The following is a 17,941-nucleotide window of genomic DNA, read 5'->3' on the forward strand; positions in this document are numbered from 1 at the left end:
GAGTTGTAGTTCACCTACATCTAGAGAGCACTGTGGACTCAAACGATGACGGATCTGGACCAAACTTGGCACGAATACTCAATATGCTCAAATGTGAACACTGGTGGAGTTTGGGAAAAATAGATCTTGACATTTGAGAGTTGTAGTTGCTGGGATTTATACTTCACCTACAATCAAAGAGCATTCTGAACCCCACCAATGATAGAATTTGGCCAAGCTTCCCACACAGAACCCCCATGACAACAGAAAATACTGTGTTTTTCTAATAGACTTTGGTGACCCCTCTGACACCCCCTCAGGGGTCCCGACCCCCAGGTTGAGAAACGTTGATATAGACACAGCAGCTCTTAATAGCAGAGTCCTGGTGCAGGAGTGAGTCTACTGCTGGTGGGTCTGAACACAAACTGGAACCCAATATTGCAACACACACAATGGCCTCCTGCCCTGGCATAACATACTAGGGCATCTGCAGGGAGTGACCCTGCCCATGTCAGTATAACTGTTGTAGATTCAAACTTTCAGTTTTAAAGTATCAACTGCTTCTGGTTTTGATTGAACCACACTGTGGTGGGAAGACAAATAAGGTTGCAGTAGTATTCCTAAACAAGAGGAATATTACACAGATTAGCAAAGCGATGTGAGGATTCTCACAATATCTGCCTATTAGGTCTTTGCCCCTGGAAGCCAGAATGAACCACTCCCTGATGTCTTTATGGGGGCAGGTTAAAACCGTTTTATTCAGACAGGCTTTTAAAGAAGAAAGTTTTTAAGATCAAGTCAGGGGTGCTGTGGTTTTTAGTTTTGAATATGTTTTTATGGATTTTAACTGATTTTTAAAATACCAATGTTATTTAATTCTGTTTTAATGTTTTTATATTTGTAGGTTTTAAATTGTATTGAAATGCTTTTAATGTATGCTGCTTTGCGCTTCCTCGTGGAGATAAAAAGTGGGGTATAAGAAAACAAACAAAGAAATAGAAGAAGAAGAAGTCAGCACCTCATAGAAATAATGCATGAAAGAACAAGTATTGTATAGAAACTCTGTATTCCTAAAATAGTTAATGATTTCCTGTCTAGCAAGGACAAGACAGAACAGAATCTTTTCATCTAAATCTCTCTGCTCAATCTGGACACTGTGTTTACACCTGCTGACTTGTAAATTTAACATTGATTATTGCCAAGTGCTCCTATGTTGGAATAGCAGCATCAGAGTTATGGCTGTGTGGGGAGACATAATACTATCCCTTAAACCATCAGAAGCTGCACTCCATCAGCACAGTTGGAAGCTAAGAAACCCTGCTTTTTCCTTTAGAAAAAACACTTCCATATTATGACAAAAATGAGTGGGGATCCCACTCCTTATTTGACAGCCAATTAGCACTTCTCAAAGACTTCGAGGAAGGCAGAAACATGATGTTTAGTGAGAAAACACTGTGAGAATAAAACGCCATACAAATACTATCTCATTTAAAACTGACTTGAAAGATGCAGAGACAACAATCTTCTTACATTATAATATATGATTTTTCTGAGGTACAACTCCTCAAACGTATATATTACACAAAACCAGTTGGTATTTAAAAATTGATAACATGGAAGCAGTGAGATCAAAGGGAAATAAAATGCAACAAAATAACAAATCAGACTGTGGACGCATTTACATTGTAGAAATAATGAAATTTGACATTGCTTTAACTGCCATGGCTCAATGCTATGGAATTGTGGGATTTGTAGTTTAGTGAGGCATCAGCATTCTTTGGCAGAGAACTTGTAAAACTACCACTGAATCCATAGCATTGAACTATTGCAAAGAAAGTCATGTCAACATGAATTAATTCTATAGTGTACAAGATGATAGATGCATCTGGGATTTGCCAATAAAATTTTCAGATGAAGATAACACTTCATTCACCTGGCAGAAGATGATCCCAGGCCTGAAAAACCTACTTCAAAAAATAGCATAGCCTTTAAGATATTATGAGACTGTAGTTCTTGTAGCAACAAACTAACAAAGCTAACTCTCCAAAATTTGTTAAAAGATAAAGGCCGAAATTTGTGATTGGAGTTACAAATGAGAACCCTAAGAGTTGGGTTGTTGTAGGTTTTTTGGGCTGTATGGCCATGTTCTGGAAGCATTCTCTCTTGATGTTTCACCTGTGAAGTCTCACAACCTCTGAGGATGTCTGTCATAGATGCAGGCGAAACGTCAGGAGAGAATGCCATACAGCCCAAAAAACCTACAACCCCCCAGTGATTCCAGCCATGAAAACCTTCAACAACCTAAGAGTTATGCATTCATAATGGGCTTGCATTTACAATCCCTACATATTCTTGATTAGGCAAATAGTGTACAGAATATGTAGGTATCCTGACAATTCCACAATCTTGCCTTAACAGGAAACAGCCCCAGTGATGGAGATCTTTTCTTCTATAAATTGGGAGGGAGCAGACTGATTTTTCCACCACCACCCCAGCGATCTCCAGGGTGAGGAGAAATTGTAACAGGGATCCTGGTTCTGATTATTGCACTGGGGATTGCTAGTAGGTGGAAACATCAGCTTGCTTCATCTCAATTTACAGGAGAACACACATCAGTTGTTCAAACTGGCTGCTGCCTTAGTCAGGCAGAACTGCAGGATTGTAACAGGAGATAATACTTTGTTAAATATACATAACTCGGCAATTGATCTAGAATCCCATCCTTAGATAGTGACAGAGCAATAACTAATTGGAATGCTAACCACCAGTAGCTACTGGTCTGTCATCTGATTTCTTAAGTTAAAAGACATCATTCACATCATCATGTATCTCTGCACCTCAAAATCAGGAAACAGTTGTGACGTAACAGGAAAACATCAATGAAACGCTAAACATCATTCCTAAACATCATTTCTAATTCTCACAGTGTTTATTGTCCCATCTATACTATATTTGCACATAATGCTAAGCCAAGATTGGTTTTAACCATGATTTATTGAATTATCCAAAATCAGTGTTGTAACAATGTTATTGTTATGTTATTGTTTTTACCCTTGACTCTTCTACCTGTACCCCGATATCCCAAATCCCCAGCAGCAATGAAGGATTGTTTTTTCCCTTTTATATTTTGCAAGTGTGTTTTGTGTCCTTTTTGTGTAAATCTTTTTGTTGTGCATGTGTTTACAGGGGGAGGGTTGTCTATGTATTTGTGGAGATTTTTTGCAGGTTATATATTTGGGAAGTTTTGAGTGGGACGCTTACTGCTAGGAATTGTGGGGTTTTTGGTGGATTCTGGGTTTGGCCTGAATTTTCCCCAACTTTACTTCTTCCCCCTTCTATATCACAGATATTTGACTATCATTTTTGTGCAAGAAAACATGTGGTTTGACATTTGAAGGTCAGAACAACCTCTACATTGTACTCATAGAGGAATAGGCATTGAAAGAAGATTGCTGTCAAGGACAATGAAGAGGGACAACGGTTTCTAGAATAAGCAGAATACATTTAGTATGAGGAATAATGTTTTTTTTCCTTTTAACCATAAAGACTGGTGGGTAAAGCTCAGGAAACAAGGGGATAGGGAGGGTTGCCTCGTACCTTACGACTCTTGTAAACCTTCAACTTACAAATTCAAATTGGGTCTCACTGCTGCAAATTAAATTACTTGTTGTCTGATGCAGGTTCAAATATGTCACAGTGTACTAAAGGAATTCTAGCTTAGTATTGCCTTTGAACCAGACCTATATTTAGCAAAGGGTACAGGAAATATAAATTTTAAAATCAGGAAATATGAAGCTTAAAATGGGAATGCAGGAATATATATTGGCTATAAACTATATTTTATTCCTGTGTCCTTTTTCATATTAAATGACACTCCAATGTGGTAAAAATAACTTTAAAAACTCAAAGGTCCATTTTAGTTTCATGAATCAAATCTGGAAGAGAAAAAGCCCACCATATTCAAAAGTTCAACAGTTCCCTTTGTTTTCTTATTTTCTTTGCTAAAGGCAATACACTTATTTTGTCCTTTAGCACATAACTTAGTAATTCTACCTACATCAATTGAATGGGTTATTTGTAGGGTAAAACATATCTTAAAGAAAGAATAATTGTGCAGGTCCAATTTTAAACAGAATTGCTTCTATCATTGCTTAAAGACCATGGAGACGTCACATTTGTTTTGCGAAAATCACGACAGTAGTGGGGATTTGTTTTGTTTTGTTTTTTAATTCAGAAGGTTAGCACTTTTCTGCAGAAACTAAGTAAGATATCCAAGGTCACATGGACAGCCAGAAGAACCAAAATGCCAAACCTTTCAAAAGGCTGCATTGTTGACCATAGGCAAAGTACAAACATCTTGGAATTGGTAGCTTACAAATACATGCAGATGGACAAAACCCGATTATCTCAATTAGGCCACATGTTATAAATTGAATCCCTTGATCAATTGTAATTCAGTGGATTCATGCTTGTGTCTTCTCATAAAATTTCCTTGTTTGGAACTGTTATGTAGTCTGTTTTTAAAAAGCAACTGGTTTAACCAGGGACCACTTTGTCCAGGGACCACTCTCCGGTGTTAGTACCAAAAGGTTTATGAATCAATTTTTGATCAACTGCAGATTTGGTTTGGTTATTTGGGATGCTGATTCAGAAAATTGCATTGACTAGATCACATGAGCTCTAGTTTTGGATACAGAACATATGCCATCCAGTAGTCACCATCTGCTCACCCACAGAAAACCATATTTAATAAGCCTCGGCACTATAAGAGGGTTTCATGAGACCAGTCACTCTCATTGCAACCATGGAGTAATGGTGAGGCCATGGGCCATAATTTACTTTTTGCGGACTACTGGTGGTCCACAGACAGCAGGTTGGGAACAACTGGTTTAGAGCAAGGTAGGGCAACATATGGTCTACAGTTACCCCAGTGATCTTCCAACCATTAACACCCCCCTCCCCACACACACGCACACACACACACACACACACACACACTGAATTTTGGCATAATTCAACATTATACATGGGGAACAGGGGCCTTATTTTGAAGATGTGTAGTCCTAGGAAACATGATTCTCCTCTTTCTGCAGCAACATGATTTAGGCAATCCAGAAGTGGTTCCCTCCAACACCTGGCAGCTATAACTTCATTTTTGTGGTGCAGCATACAGCAGGATTTTAGGGACTAAAACTGGCCTCCAGACATGTCAAAGGTTTCTATCCTGCCTAGAAGTCTATCTGTAAGTAAATAGTCACTGAATTAACTTAAAATCAAATCAGGCATATAGCTGTCTAAATGCCTGTTAATCTTAATAGCACAGGAAACTTACTGGAGTGAAGCTAACAACACCACAAGTGTATTTTTTTCTTTCAAAATTTCTTCTATCACGTGTAGTGCAATAAAGGTGAGAACTCTGCCAGAAAGTAAGGTTGCTTACCTGTAATCATGTTTCTTCTAGTGGTGACTGTGAAATTCACACCTGTGGTATTTCCCTGCGTCCACGCAGCTGACTCGGATCTTTCTTGAAAGCTTTTCCTAATTAGGGACTCCAGCCCCGCCCATCTACTCCTAATAAAGCCAGGCAGTGGGGCTTGGAGCCTTAATTCCGTACCGCGAAAGACAGTCGGAGATAAAAGGCATGACAGAATGTGGGGAGGATGGGCGGGTTGTGTGAATTTCACAGTCACCACTAGAAGAAACATGATTACAGGTAAGCAACCTTACTTTCTTCTGCGTGGTACTGTGAAATCCACACCTGTGGTAGACTAGCGAGCAGTCCCACGGATGGCGGGTGTCATGCTAGTGCAGAAAAAAGTACTGCTCTCCCAAAAGCCGCCTCCTTCTTGGCAGCTAAATCCAATTTATAATGGGAGACAAAAGTATGCGGTGGTGACCATATGGCCACTCGACAGATATCATGCAGAGGTACACTGTGCAAAAAAACCATGGAGGGTGCCAATGCTCTAGTGGAATGAGCATGGATCTGAACAGGTAAGTCCAGTCCTGCCATTTCGCAAACTAGCCGGATAGCTGCAACTATCCAGGCCGCCACCTCTGGGTAGAAACAGGAAGGCCCACAGTATCCCTACGGTACTTAACAAAAAGTCGTAGGGACTTCCGTAATGGAGCTGTGCGGTGGACATAAAAAGCAAGAGCCCTCCGCACATCAAGAAGGTGCAAAGACTGCTCCAGGGGAGTAGAAGGATTTGGAAATAAGGTTGGAAGGACAATGTCCTGAGACATATGAAACTATGATGCTGCCTTAGGTAAGAAGGAAATGTCTGTGCCCAGCATGACATCCTTATGAAATTTCAGGTAAGGACTATCGACTCAAGAGCCATAAGCTCGCTAGCGCGACAAGCAAAAGTAATAGGCACTAAAAATGCCGTTTTCCATGATAGATGGAACATGTCAGAAGTGACCATTGGCTCAAATGGTGGTTTCGTAAGGGCGAAAAGAACAACCTCCAACCTCCAAGAGGGGGGCACAGGCCTACTTGGGGCCAGAAATTTGTAAAGCCTTGCAGAAATCTCTTTACAAGAGGATCGGATAAAGGAGAGGGAAGAGAATGCTCGCTTCTAAACGAATCTATATTTGCCAGATTGACCTTCAAGAATGATAATGAGAGTCCTGAATCTGACAGAGAGATCAAAAAATCCAGGAGGAGGGAAGTGGAAGCAGACAGAGGCTGAACCCCTTGCTTTTGTGAAAAAAATGCAAAAATGACACCACTTACAAATGTAACAATGTTTAGTGGCAGGTCTCAGGTCAAGGTCCAAAATGCCCTTTACTGGTTGAGAGAGGGCTGAGGCTGGAGCTGCCACGCCGTCAACCGGAACTGAGTGACCTGGGAGTACGGGACTGGGCTGTTGCCCATAGCCAGCAAGTCTGGCCTGAGTGGCAACTGAATGGAACAGCTGCCTGCAAGTTGGAGCAGAATGACAAACCATGGCTGGCGGGGCCACCATGGTGTGATGAGAATGCAATCTACCTGCTCTGCTTGAAGACGAGAGACCACGCTGGACAGCACTGGCAATAGTGGAAAGATGTACAGGAGGGTGGATGTCCAATCCAGGAGAAAGGCATCTCCCAACAGCCTGTCTGGTGGAGGCAAGACGTGCTCCAAAGAATTGGCACTTCATGGTGGCGGGAGAGGCAAACAAGTCCAGAAGGGGAGTGTGCCATCTGACAAAGAGTTCCCATGCCTGGGAAGGAGGAAGGGACCATTAGCGGTCAGTATAAACTGTCTGACTGAGGGAGCCAGCAAGAGAGTTCTTGATGAATGGCACTGATGGTTATGGTATACCAGTCCCAGATTCTGATGATGAGGGCAAGCAAATCACAATCGTGGTGGTGGTAGTAAGGTGGACAATACTGTCCATGAGCAAATGAGAGATAAGGTGCAGTGCCATTTCTACTGCGAGTAACTCCAAATAGTTGATGTGCTCCATGCCCTCTATGGCCGCCTAAGGACCATGGATGGTGTGACCCTTAAGGTGAGCTCACCACACTGAGAGGGAAGTGTCGGTTGCTAACATCGCCCACACAGAGATTGGAGCGATGAGTCCACTAGTTGAGAGACCTGAGGATGGCTAGAGGGACAATGACACATTCATTGGGCTCATCCTGCATGGGATGAAGTGCCCGAAGAAACCAATTCTGGAGAGGCCGAAGGTGCAAACAGGAGACAGGAGTGGCAGCTGTGGTGAATGCCATGTGTCCCAAAAAGCACTGGACATCCTTGGCATGGATGTATGGCATCTGCCAGACTCAAAGAGCTAATGAATGCAGATTCAGAAACCTGTCTGCTAGCAAGTAGGCCCTTGCATGCCAAGAGTCCAATACAGGCCCAATGAATTGGTTGTTTGGATAGGCTGAAGAAGAGATTTTACCTTGTTGATAAAAAGAACAAGCGTCTGCTATAAAGACAGAGTAAAGTGAATGTTCCTCTGTAGATACTCACAGGACTGTGCACCAGCAACCAGCCATAAATATAGGGGTAAAGTACTACCCCGTGCACCCAGGGATGAACCGGCATACAGCCATCTCCTTAGTAACACCTGTGGAGCTGTGGAGATACCAGAATGAAGAACTTGAAATGAAAAAGCCTGACCCATGTCTTGCTGGATAACAGAGGGAGGATGGTTGGTAGTGACAATACCTGAAATTTGCAATATGCAATATATGCATAAAATCCTGTAAGGTCCAAACCTGGCCAAAGCCCACTGCCTTTATTGGAAACCAAAAAACAGCTGGGGAAAAGGAAAAAGAAGGAAACATAGAAAGATGTAAAGAAGCTACTGCTCCTTTTGAAACAAAGTAATTACCTCCTGCTAGAACACAGGAGGAGGAGTGGCCCGTAGAGTCCCTACTGGGGACAGTTTGAAAAATTCAATTGCATAAACATGCTCTGTAATCTCCAACACCCATGAGTGAGAAGAGATCTAATGCCATGCATCTAAAAATGATGAGGTGGAGCTCCAAAAACTGGAGCTGAAGGGTTGGAGGCTATGAAAGAAGAGAAAATGCATGCGAAAAAACGATTGGCCCTGATCTACTTCTTCCCTTTAGTTTGTTGTCACCCCTGGATAATTAAGCTGAGGGGCTGGCCACCACAATCTAGGCTAGATTGTGGTAAAAAGCCAAACTTAGAAGTAGGCTATGTTCTGCCATGGGCAGTTATCCCGCCATTGCTCTGCCTTCTTTGGAGAGGGTAGAGGATCTACACATGCTGGTGGATGGCTGCTGCAACTTTAGTACTGTATCGGTGCTGTGCTTAGCCGTAGCATTGTGATGAGAAGCTAAGGTGAGATACTACTGACAGAAAGCCCTTGGGATCTGTTGATGTTGTAGGGGAAGAAGATCCAAATAAGGTGCTGAGCTATGCCACAAGAGCACCTGATAGGCTGCCATACAAGCATGGTAATGAATCATGCAAGTGAGTAGGCTAGCAGTGGGGTGGATCTTCTTATCACAGTGGATTAAACAACTTTGACCACAATAAAGTTCAGTTTAGTAGGCTTAACTAACCACTCTGCTGAAGAGGTGCGTATGCAGTAAAGTGCATTTACAAACTTAGAAATTCCAGACACAGATACAGGAGTTGCCCTTTGTTTTTCGCCAAGCTTAAGCGAATATGGAAGTGCTGGGAGAACTGTACTTGGAGCTTGTTTCTGCTGTTGCTCAACTGAGAAAAGCAGATCCTCTAAGCAATCAAGGAGGAAAAATTAGGTAATCAAACTGGAGTCCTTGAGTCAAACCAATAGTTGTTTTAGGAGAGAACACCGAGTTGTTGCTGCTTTCGCGGACAAAAGGAATTAAGGCTCCAAGCCCCACTGCCTGGCTTTATTAGGAGTAGATGGGCGGGGCTGGAGTCCCTAATTAGGAAAAGCTTTCAAGAAAGATCCGAGTCAGCTGCGTGGACGCAGGGAAATACCACAGGTGTGGATTTCACAGTACCACGCAGAAGAAATAATGCTTCTTTGTTGGTGGAAGTTGGTTGCCATAACTTTAGTGGAAATTGGCTTTAGTCAGCATAACAATAGATTGTGTGGATCAGGGAAGAAGCTTGATAGACCCAGGAGTAATAGCCCTTTCTCCCTTTGACATCCTATATGGGAAGAGAACACGACTCTAAACATCATTAATGGGTTGCAAGCTACCTCCAAGTCAACAGTTATTATAAGCAGAGGGTGGGGAGGCAGGTAATAGATAAAATCTGAAAGGGATGGTCTAACAAAGTAACATAATGAGGAGAATTGAGAGTAAACAGGTGGACTAAAAAAAGTCTGGTCAGACTATGTAGGAATGAGAAATTCCATACTTCCTGATTGGCTCAGGCTGTCAGTGAGGAATTACAGCCAGGATTTGAAGCAGGATAAGGGGATTTCTGGCATGACAAACTCTTTGCTTTTATGGATGGGTTTTAGGGCTAGGGATTGCAAATATATTGTTGACTTCTATGTGCTATTGTTGCTGAATGGCTAGAGAAAGCTCTGGTGATTCCAGTTTTGGTCTAAGTCACATGAAGTGCCCTTTTTATTATTATTATTCAAAATGATATGTTGTATTACATATCCAAGAGCTGTATAGCAGTGGTTCTCAACCTGTGGGTCCCAGGTGTTTTGGACTACTACTCGCAGAAATCCCAGCAAGTTTACCAGCTGTTAGGATTTCTGGGAATTGAAGGACAAAACATCTGGGGACCCCACAGGTTGAAAGCGACTGCTGTATATGACTGGGCTTATGTGCTTATCCAGATCCCTTTGCAGTGAGGTACTGGAGACTTCTGACAGTACACTCTTTTTTAGATAGCAATACGCCTGATTTGATTTAATGTTAATTCAGTGACCATTCATTTGCTCTGACCCTCTCCTTTGACTGCTTGGAAAAAGTGTCATTTTCTTCCCTCAAGTGGAAAATGACAGTCATCTTTGTATTCTTTGACTGTGATTTCTTCAATTGAGCTTTGTGGATATTATCCTATATAAGCCCTGCTACCTCTCCTTCATGTATTTTGTTTTGTAACAGTTGTTGATGAACTAAATGGGATATTAACTCATGCCTGCAATGAAACAGGAGACTTGAAATACAAGTTGGACATCTCTTATCTAGAGTTCCAAAACCTGAAATATTCTGAAACGTGAAATTGTTCACATGAGTGGCTGAGAAAGTGATACTTTTGCTTTCTGGTGGTTCAATGTACACAGACTTTGTATGCATAAAATTATTAAAATATTGCATATAGAATTATCTTTCAAATATGTTTATAAAGTATATATCAAACCTAAATGAATTATGTGTTTATATTTGGGTCCCATCTTCAAGATATCTCATTATGTATATACAAATACTCCAAAAGTGAAGCAACCCAAGATCCAAAACACTTGTGGTTTCAAGCATTTCGGATAAGGGATAACCAACCTATACTGGTCTATGGAACTGAGGGTAATGCAGTGAGGATTCAATGATACTATCTTGAATATGATGTATCACAATACTTTTTGTGCATTGGGGACATGACCCTATCATTGTGTTCATTAGCTCCGTGTAGAGAGAGAACAACATGTTGCCAGTTTAGTCCCTAAGAAGTCGTGCCTGTGCTGAAGTTTCCAGGAATGATGAGAAAATTATCATTTGTACACCATATTTTGATATACTGGTTCTGTGTTCTTCCCCTCTCACTCAAGATGTGGGGAAGTGTTAGGCCATATTGTGAGTCCATTCCACTCTACATTAATTTAGCACCCATTCCTTTAGTGTAATGCACCTACAGGGTGTATTGTCGAAGGCTTTCATGGTCGGAAACACTGGGTTGTTGAAGGTTTTTTAGGCTGTATGGCTATGTTCTAGAAGCATTCTCTTCTGACGTTTCACCTGATCTGTGATAAGCATCCTCAGAGGTTGTGAAGCTCACAACCTCTGAGGATGCTTGCCACAGATGCAGGTGAAGCATCAGGAGAGAATGTTTCGAGAACATGGCCATACCACCCGAAAAACCTTCAACAACTCAACTACAAGGTGATACTGCCCTCCTTCTTTTTCTTTATCACACAGATGTGAGAAGTACCTGAACAAAACAATGCACAATTAATGTATACCTTATAGCTGTGATTAGGTATCATATTGTCTCCCAACACAAGCAGGAAGAGCAACAAAAACAGAACTCTCTTTGCTAGACAATAACTTGAGTTATTGCAATATTTTCTTATCTCTGCATGTTTAGTTCTGGAATTTCTGTCTTGGAACATGGTGTGTAGGTATCAAAAGTCATCTTTCTTTTATAATTATCAGCTTCTGTAATTGTGTAGGACTTGGAAGTCACTTGACTAGATATCATTGGGGGGGGGGGGTGACCCTTCTCTACTGACCGGCATTTGATGCCTGGGGTTTGTTATTAGAGGAAATGATTCCACATGAATTGCAAATGTAACACAGAATAAAAATCCCCAACTTGATTATCAAACTTTAGTTAACTGCTCTCTGAAAGAGATCGCTGAGATAGAATTACACTTGGATTACAGAGCAAGAAACCCCAGCCAGGCTCGGGAACATCACTTCAGCTGCTGAGCTGACTTATTGTTCTCTCAGTGCCTAGAGCGATTTTGTTTTGAAGAGCTCAGAACACTGTGTTCTGAATGTGGCTGGCACATGAACTCTGTGCACTGACAGCAATTTGTACTCTGATTAAAACAGCAGAGGGGCTGTAACACAACTTGGAATGCAAATATTCAACTGCGTTGTGTTTTAGGAAGCAGAGATGTGAATTATGCCCTATCACTCAACCTAATAACACTGTCTACAAAAATACAGTGCAGAGACAGTCACATTTTCTCCCATTCTAATTATAGTAGTGCTCTTATGAATCTTTTTTTAATTAGCTCCCAAGTTAATACTGGGTTTTACTAGAACTCAGCAGAAACATTATCCGTTAATTCATCGCTGCTGAGGTTTTACCACCTGCTCGCTTTCAAAATATAGTAATCAAACAACCTGCTCTAATTCATGCCAAATCATCCACACATTTCTATTTCACTCTTGCTGACAAGGAATGTGGAAAGGGGCTCAATCCAAACACTTTACTCTCTTGGAACAAGACATAATGTTTGTAACTGTGTGTTTAGTTTTTTCAGGGAAACTCATTTTCCTGCCACTCACTCCTAATTTCTAGTACTTTATCATGCTTGCTAACAAAACAATAATCCATAATGTAATGCCAAAGGCTTTCATGGCCAGAATCACTGGGTTGTTGTAGATTTTTGCGGCTGTATGGCCATGTTTTAGAAGCATTCTCTCCTGACATTTTGCCTGCATCTATGGCAGGCATCGTCAGAGATTGTGAGGACCTCACAACCTCTGAGGATGACTGCCATAGATGCAGGTAAAACATCAGGAGAAAATGCTTCTATAACATGGCCATACAGCCTGAAAAACCTATAACAACCCAATAATTCATAATGTGCTTTGAAGTATCAGGAAAAGGACTACTTGCTAATAATTTACAGCTCAGCCTAACCATCACTACTCATAAATTAAATCAGTAATTGAGAAGAAATCTACTGGATGAGCAACATTTAGTCTAGGGGCCACCTATGACCCTTAGCTTAATTGCATGGGGCCCTCTGCCTAATTTGAAAAGCTCATTGTATGTGAGCAATTCATGCCTCTAATAAGAGTAATCTGTCTCTCTCCCATTAAGAGAAATGGGAAGAGGGAAATGTCAATGCCAGAAAGAGAAGGTAGCTCCACTTAGGTAAAGGTAAAGGTTTTCCCCTGACAATTAAGTCTAGTTGTGTCCGACTCTGTGGGTTGGTGCTCATCTCCATTTCTAAGCAAAAGAGCCAGCATTGTCTGCAGACACCTCCAAGATCATGAGACTAGCATGACTGCATGGAACACCATTACCTTCCTGCCAGAGCAGTACCTATTGATCTACTCACATTGGCATGTTTTCAAAATGCTAGGCTGGCAGAAGTTGGGGCTAACAGTGGGAGCTCACCCCACTCCCTGGTTTTGAACCGCCGGCCTTTTGGTCCGCAATTTCAGCAGCTCATACTTTTATTCGCCTATAAAAAGCAATCTGTGTGTCCAGGAAAGCCCAAAGTTACCCCAGAATAAAGTAATTTCCTAAAATTAGTATAGTTTATAGTAAATTAGTATAGTTTATTAGTATAGTTTCATCTGCCCTAGTGTCAGCAATGCTAGCTCTTGGCCAGTTTGGCCAACTATGGTTTTACTGTAACCTTGAAATTAAGTACTAGTAGCAGGATAGGTTTTGAAGTTGGAATTTGCAAGAGCCATTGATGTGCTTAAGTAAGACCTGTGGCTTTAATTGCAGAATTTTATTATTTTGGATAATATGTGTAAGCATGACACTAGATGATCTGTCAAAGAGGAAGGATCTATCCTTTTTGCAAGACTATCCCACATAACTACACAGTCTTCCTCAGAGGGGAGGCTTATGAAAACACAGGATTACACTGGGAATCTCTATGTCTGGAAACTGGACTTCCAGGTACCTTTGGATGCCACAGATGGTCTTGTGTTACAGGGGCAGAAGTGAAAGCTTCTCATAAGAGACAATGGAAAAATCAGTACTATTACAGCAGTAATTTGGCAGTAGTTTTATGAAGCAAAACTAGAAATTTACCTTGTTTCAAATACAGGACTTTTTTCAGAAGGGAAAATGTGAATTATTATGAATGTTTAATAGTCTAGAGCACACATGTGGCCTGTGAGGCTTTCAATGCCAGGGCAACATAGTTACATTTATAAGGTCTTGCAATTACAAACAGCCCCTTGAAGGCAACCATAAGGCTCATGTAGCGAAATTGACTTTGACACCCTGGTCTAGAAAGTTACTCTCCCTGCCAATGCTTCCTATAATGGCCAGTGAGTAATGTAGCCCTAACACCTATTCCATTTCCCCACAATGAATTGGGACAAACAAGTCAGAAATATCTCTATATTATAAATATATAAGTAATGGGGAAGTGGGAAAGTATCCTGGAGAAGGGGCTTTCTACAACTTTGCAATATTCTCTGTTCAATGTTACCATATGCAACAGGCATGAGCAAACTTGGGCCCTCCAGGTGTTTTCGACTTCAACTCCCATAATTCCTGGCTTTTAGGAATTGTGGGTGTCCAAAATACCTGGAGGACTGAAGTTTGCCCACACCTGATATACAACATACTAAGGTAGCCAACATGACAACTCTGTGTTATGATCTCTACATTTTACTTGTAGGCTGACACTGATACAACAAGCATACAACGATTGTACAAGTATAATAAAGTACTATCTCCTTTGCGCACTTTGCTGGTGGAATAAAGTACCACAAAGACATGTTCTCATTGTAGTGGAGAGCACTGACAAGAACTCAAGATGTATACAGAACAATTATATAACAGGATATAAATTAATTCTGAGCGGATTTGTTTTGATAATAGCAACAATGCAGCTAATGAACCTGAAATCACCAACATAACACATTTTCATAAACCCACACAGAGATGCCAAAGTGCATTCTCCTAAATGGAAAGAAAACATGACAGCAGCACAATCCAATCTACTTAAACTACCCCTCCCCCCAGCCCTATTTAGCCCCAAAGCTAGTGCTAATGCAGACATGGTGTGTTTTCATTATTCCTAACCATATAAAACAAAGATGCCAATTAAAAGCTAAGAGCTAGTAACAAGCAGAGACAGCAAACTGCCACAGCTTTTATTTCTATCAACCCCACGCCTCAGCAGTTGGCTTTATTCATGTCAGGAGTGACTTGAGAAACTGCAAGTTGCTTCTGGTGTGAGAGAATTGGTTGTCTGCAAAGACATTGCCCAGGGGATGCCCTGATGTTTTGATGTTTTACCATCCTTGTGGGAGGCTTCTCTCATGTCCCTGCATGGTGAGCTGGAGCTGACAGAGGGAGCTCTCCCCAGATTTGAACCTGAGACCTGTCGGTCTTCAGTCCTGTCGGCACAAGGGTTTCTGCCTCAACATCAGGACTTACTTTGTACAGCTGCTCCTTCATTAGGGTTGGAGTATCCTTCACCTTTCTGTTTGATTCTGCGGATGATACCTCCATTCTCAAATAAATCCTCCCCCTTGAAATCAAGCAGTTCAATCTGAAAAACAGGTCAAACTCCAAAGTAAGAATGTCACCTAAAATTGAACAATGTAAATGTCATGTTTTGTACAAAAGGCCAAGAGAAGGAAGCATGGAATCTTAGGGCTAACTGATCCACGTGGCCATTATTCTAATCAGTTCCCTTCCCCATGTTCATGACTGTATGAACCGTGTAGTCCAGCTGTGGCATCAACTCAAAGTCAGTATTCAAACACATTCACCATGAACAAGTCAAAGTGAGCAGAGGATTAATGAGAAGGAGCCCTATACAATAGCTTATTAAAATCTGTGACAGAACCCAAATAACCTCGATCTAAGAGAAGTCTAAGAGACAGTAACTCCCCTTTGAAAAAACCTTGCCAAGAAAACCTCATGATAGCATTGCCATAAGTTGGAAATGACTTGAAGGCACACAACTTATTTTCGTTTTTTTAAAAAAACAAAAACTTTTTCATTCATCTTCCTGCACTCGGACCCCTCACTATATTCCCACACCCCCTTCCCCCCTTTTTTTTCTCATCCCTCTCCCTCCCCCCCTCCCAATGAACCGTCCCATTTCCTTTTTTAATATATCGATACACTGATGATTAAAACCCTCTCAGATGTATCCCTCCTAACAAAAAAACCTTAATAAAAACTATATAAAAAAACCTTTTTCATCTCTAACAAATGGGGACAAAGAAATAGTTGTAAAGCGTGGAACAGTCATGGGAGGAACAGTAGAGAAATGTCAATTCTGTGCATCACAAGTGAAATATACATCCATCCATCTAAAGCAGTCTGTTAGGAATTGTGGGAGTTAAAGTCGAAAACCCCTGGAGAGCTGAAGTTTGCCCATGCCTGATCTAAAGCCTCCCTAATGTAAAATTATTATGATAGGAGTCATAACGTTTCTATCTAAACAACTGGGAAGCCAAGTGTGTGTTGTGATGGTTGTGCATCGTTCTCTAACAGAGAAAAGCTATGATCAGGTTCTTCATTTGTCAGCCTCAGCAATTTTCCTACTTATCTTTCAAGATGTTCTCTAAATTGTATGAATGCTTAATATATCAATTTATTTAAATCACAATGAATTCTGATATGGATGCAAAATGTGAACGTAAAGTAATATGAAATGCTCCTAATACAAGTCATATGTTCTATGAATCAGTTAAGAATGGTGGAAGAAGTAATTCTACTTGAAACACCTTGTTTCACTGACATTAAATGTAAAGCTTTGGGATGCTAGGGGATGCTCTGAAATAAAATGCTTTTTAAAGACCATATTTCAGCATATTCAGGATAGCAGCAGTACGCTCCATAATATTTTAAATATTGATTGGTGATGGGCACTATTTGATGCGATGCTTTAGGTGCCAAAATGTCACTAGTCAGCCCCATATTCTTTCTCCAATAATCTTTGTTTCTATGGAAGAGGATATGCTTCTATTGTAACCAAAATTTTTCCTGTCTACATCAAAACTATAACTGTCCCAAACCAGTACAATGTGTTATATGGTTATGATTATTTATTTATGAAAGTGACATGGATCTTTCCATTCCACCAAAATGTAAATGTAATTTTAAAATATTTAAATACCTAAAATACATAGCCCATTTCAGCCTCTGAAAGTCTTAGATTACCTACTTTCCAAGAAACATCCTATTTGTCAGGAAATATATAAGGTTCAGTTTTTCTCGCAGAAAGGTTCCCCTACCCATACACTCAAATTACATCTGAACAGCAATACAGCTGCTGAAAGATTGGGGTTAATCCAAGGATAGCACAGAGAGACATTACCTGCCCTTAACAATATCTGCATAAGCCAGCCATTGGAAACTATAGGCCTGATATCTTTTCCACCTGGTCTGTGAAAACCTCCAATGAACTCACTTCCTAAAGCCTCTGAACCACTAAAGAAAGGGTAAGAGAATGGGTCATGTATATATTGCTTCTAGACGTCTCCTAATAAGAATGATTACAAAGCTGTTGTATCAGTCTGCATCAATATTGTGCATAAGAAAGACACTAAAAATGAATACTAGAAAAACACATCAGGGCTATTTTCTAGCAATAAGGATGGTAACACTCATTTGAGATTATGGTCTCCTCAGTCCTAGTATGCAGCCATCAATATGGTTGCCCAGGGCCTGCTTGTCCTTTGTGGTGAAAAAAAAAATCATTCCTAGACACACAACTACTAAGACAGCCATAGCACTTTTTTAAACTATCAAGAGAAACAGCTTCAGGAGGTGTTGCTGGTAAATTGAAAAACTGGATGACCAGATCACTCTAATGGCTATAACTTGGGGGTTTATTCTATGCTGGTGAATTTGATCTTTCTTCCTCCA

At 40.8% G+C, this 17,941-nt stretch overlaps 1 protein-coding gene across 3 annotated transcripts in view; it reads right to left on the bottom strand.

Annotated features, from left to right (window-relative positions):
- Positions 1-17,941, bottom strand: part of FKBP5 (FKBP prolyl isomerase 5) — a 68,256-nt gene that overhangs the window by 15,809 nt on the left and 34,506 nt on the right. For all 3 annotated transcript variants that reach the window (XM_060773190.2, XM_060773191.2, XM_060773189.2), the window contains exon 5: positions 15,494-15,608. In XM_060773190.2, coding sequence (XP_060629173.2) covers positions 15,494-15,608 — 115 coding nt within the window. The remainder of the gene's footprint in view (positions 1-15,493; positions 15,609-17,941) is intronic.

Source organism: Anolis sagrei, chromosome 4 (assembly GCF_037176765.1).
Source record: "Anolis sagrei isolate rAnoSag1 chromosome 4, rAnoSag1.mat, whole genome shotgun sequence".
Lineage (NCBI taxonomy): Eukaryota > Metazoa > Chordata > Lepidosauria > Squamata > Dactyloidae > Anolis > Anolis sagrei.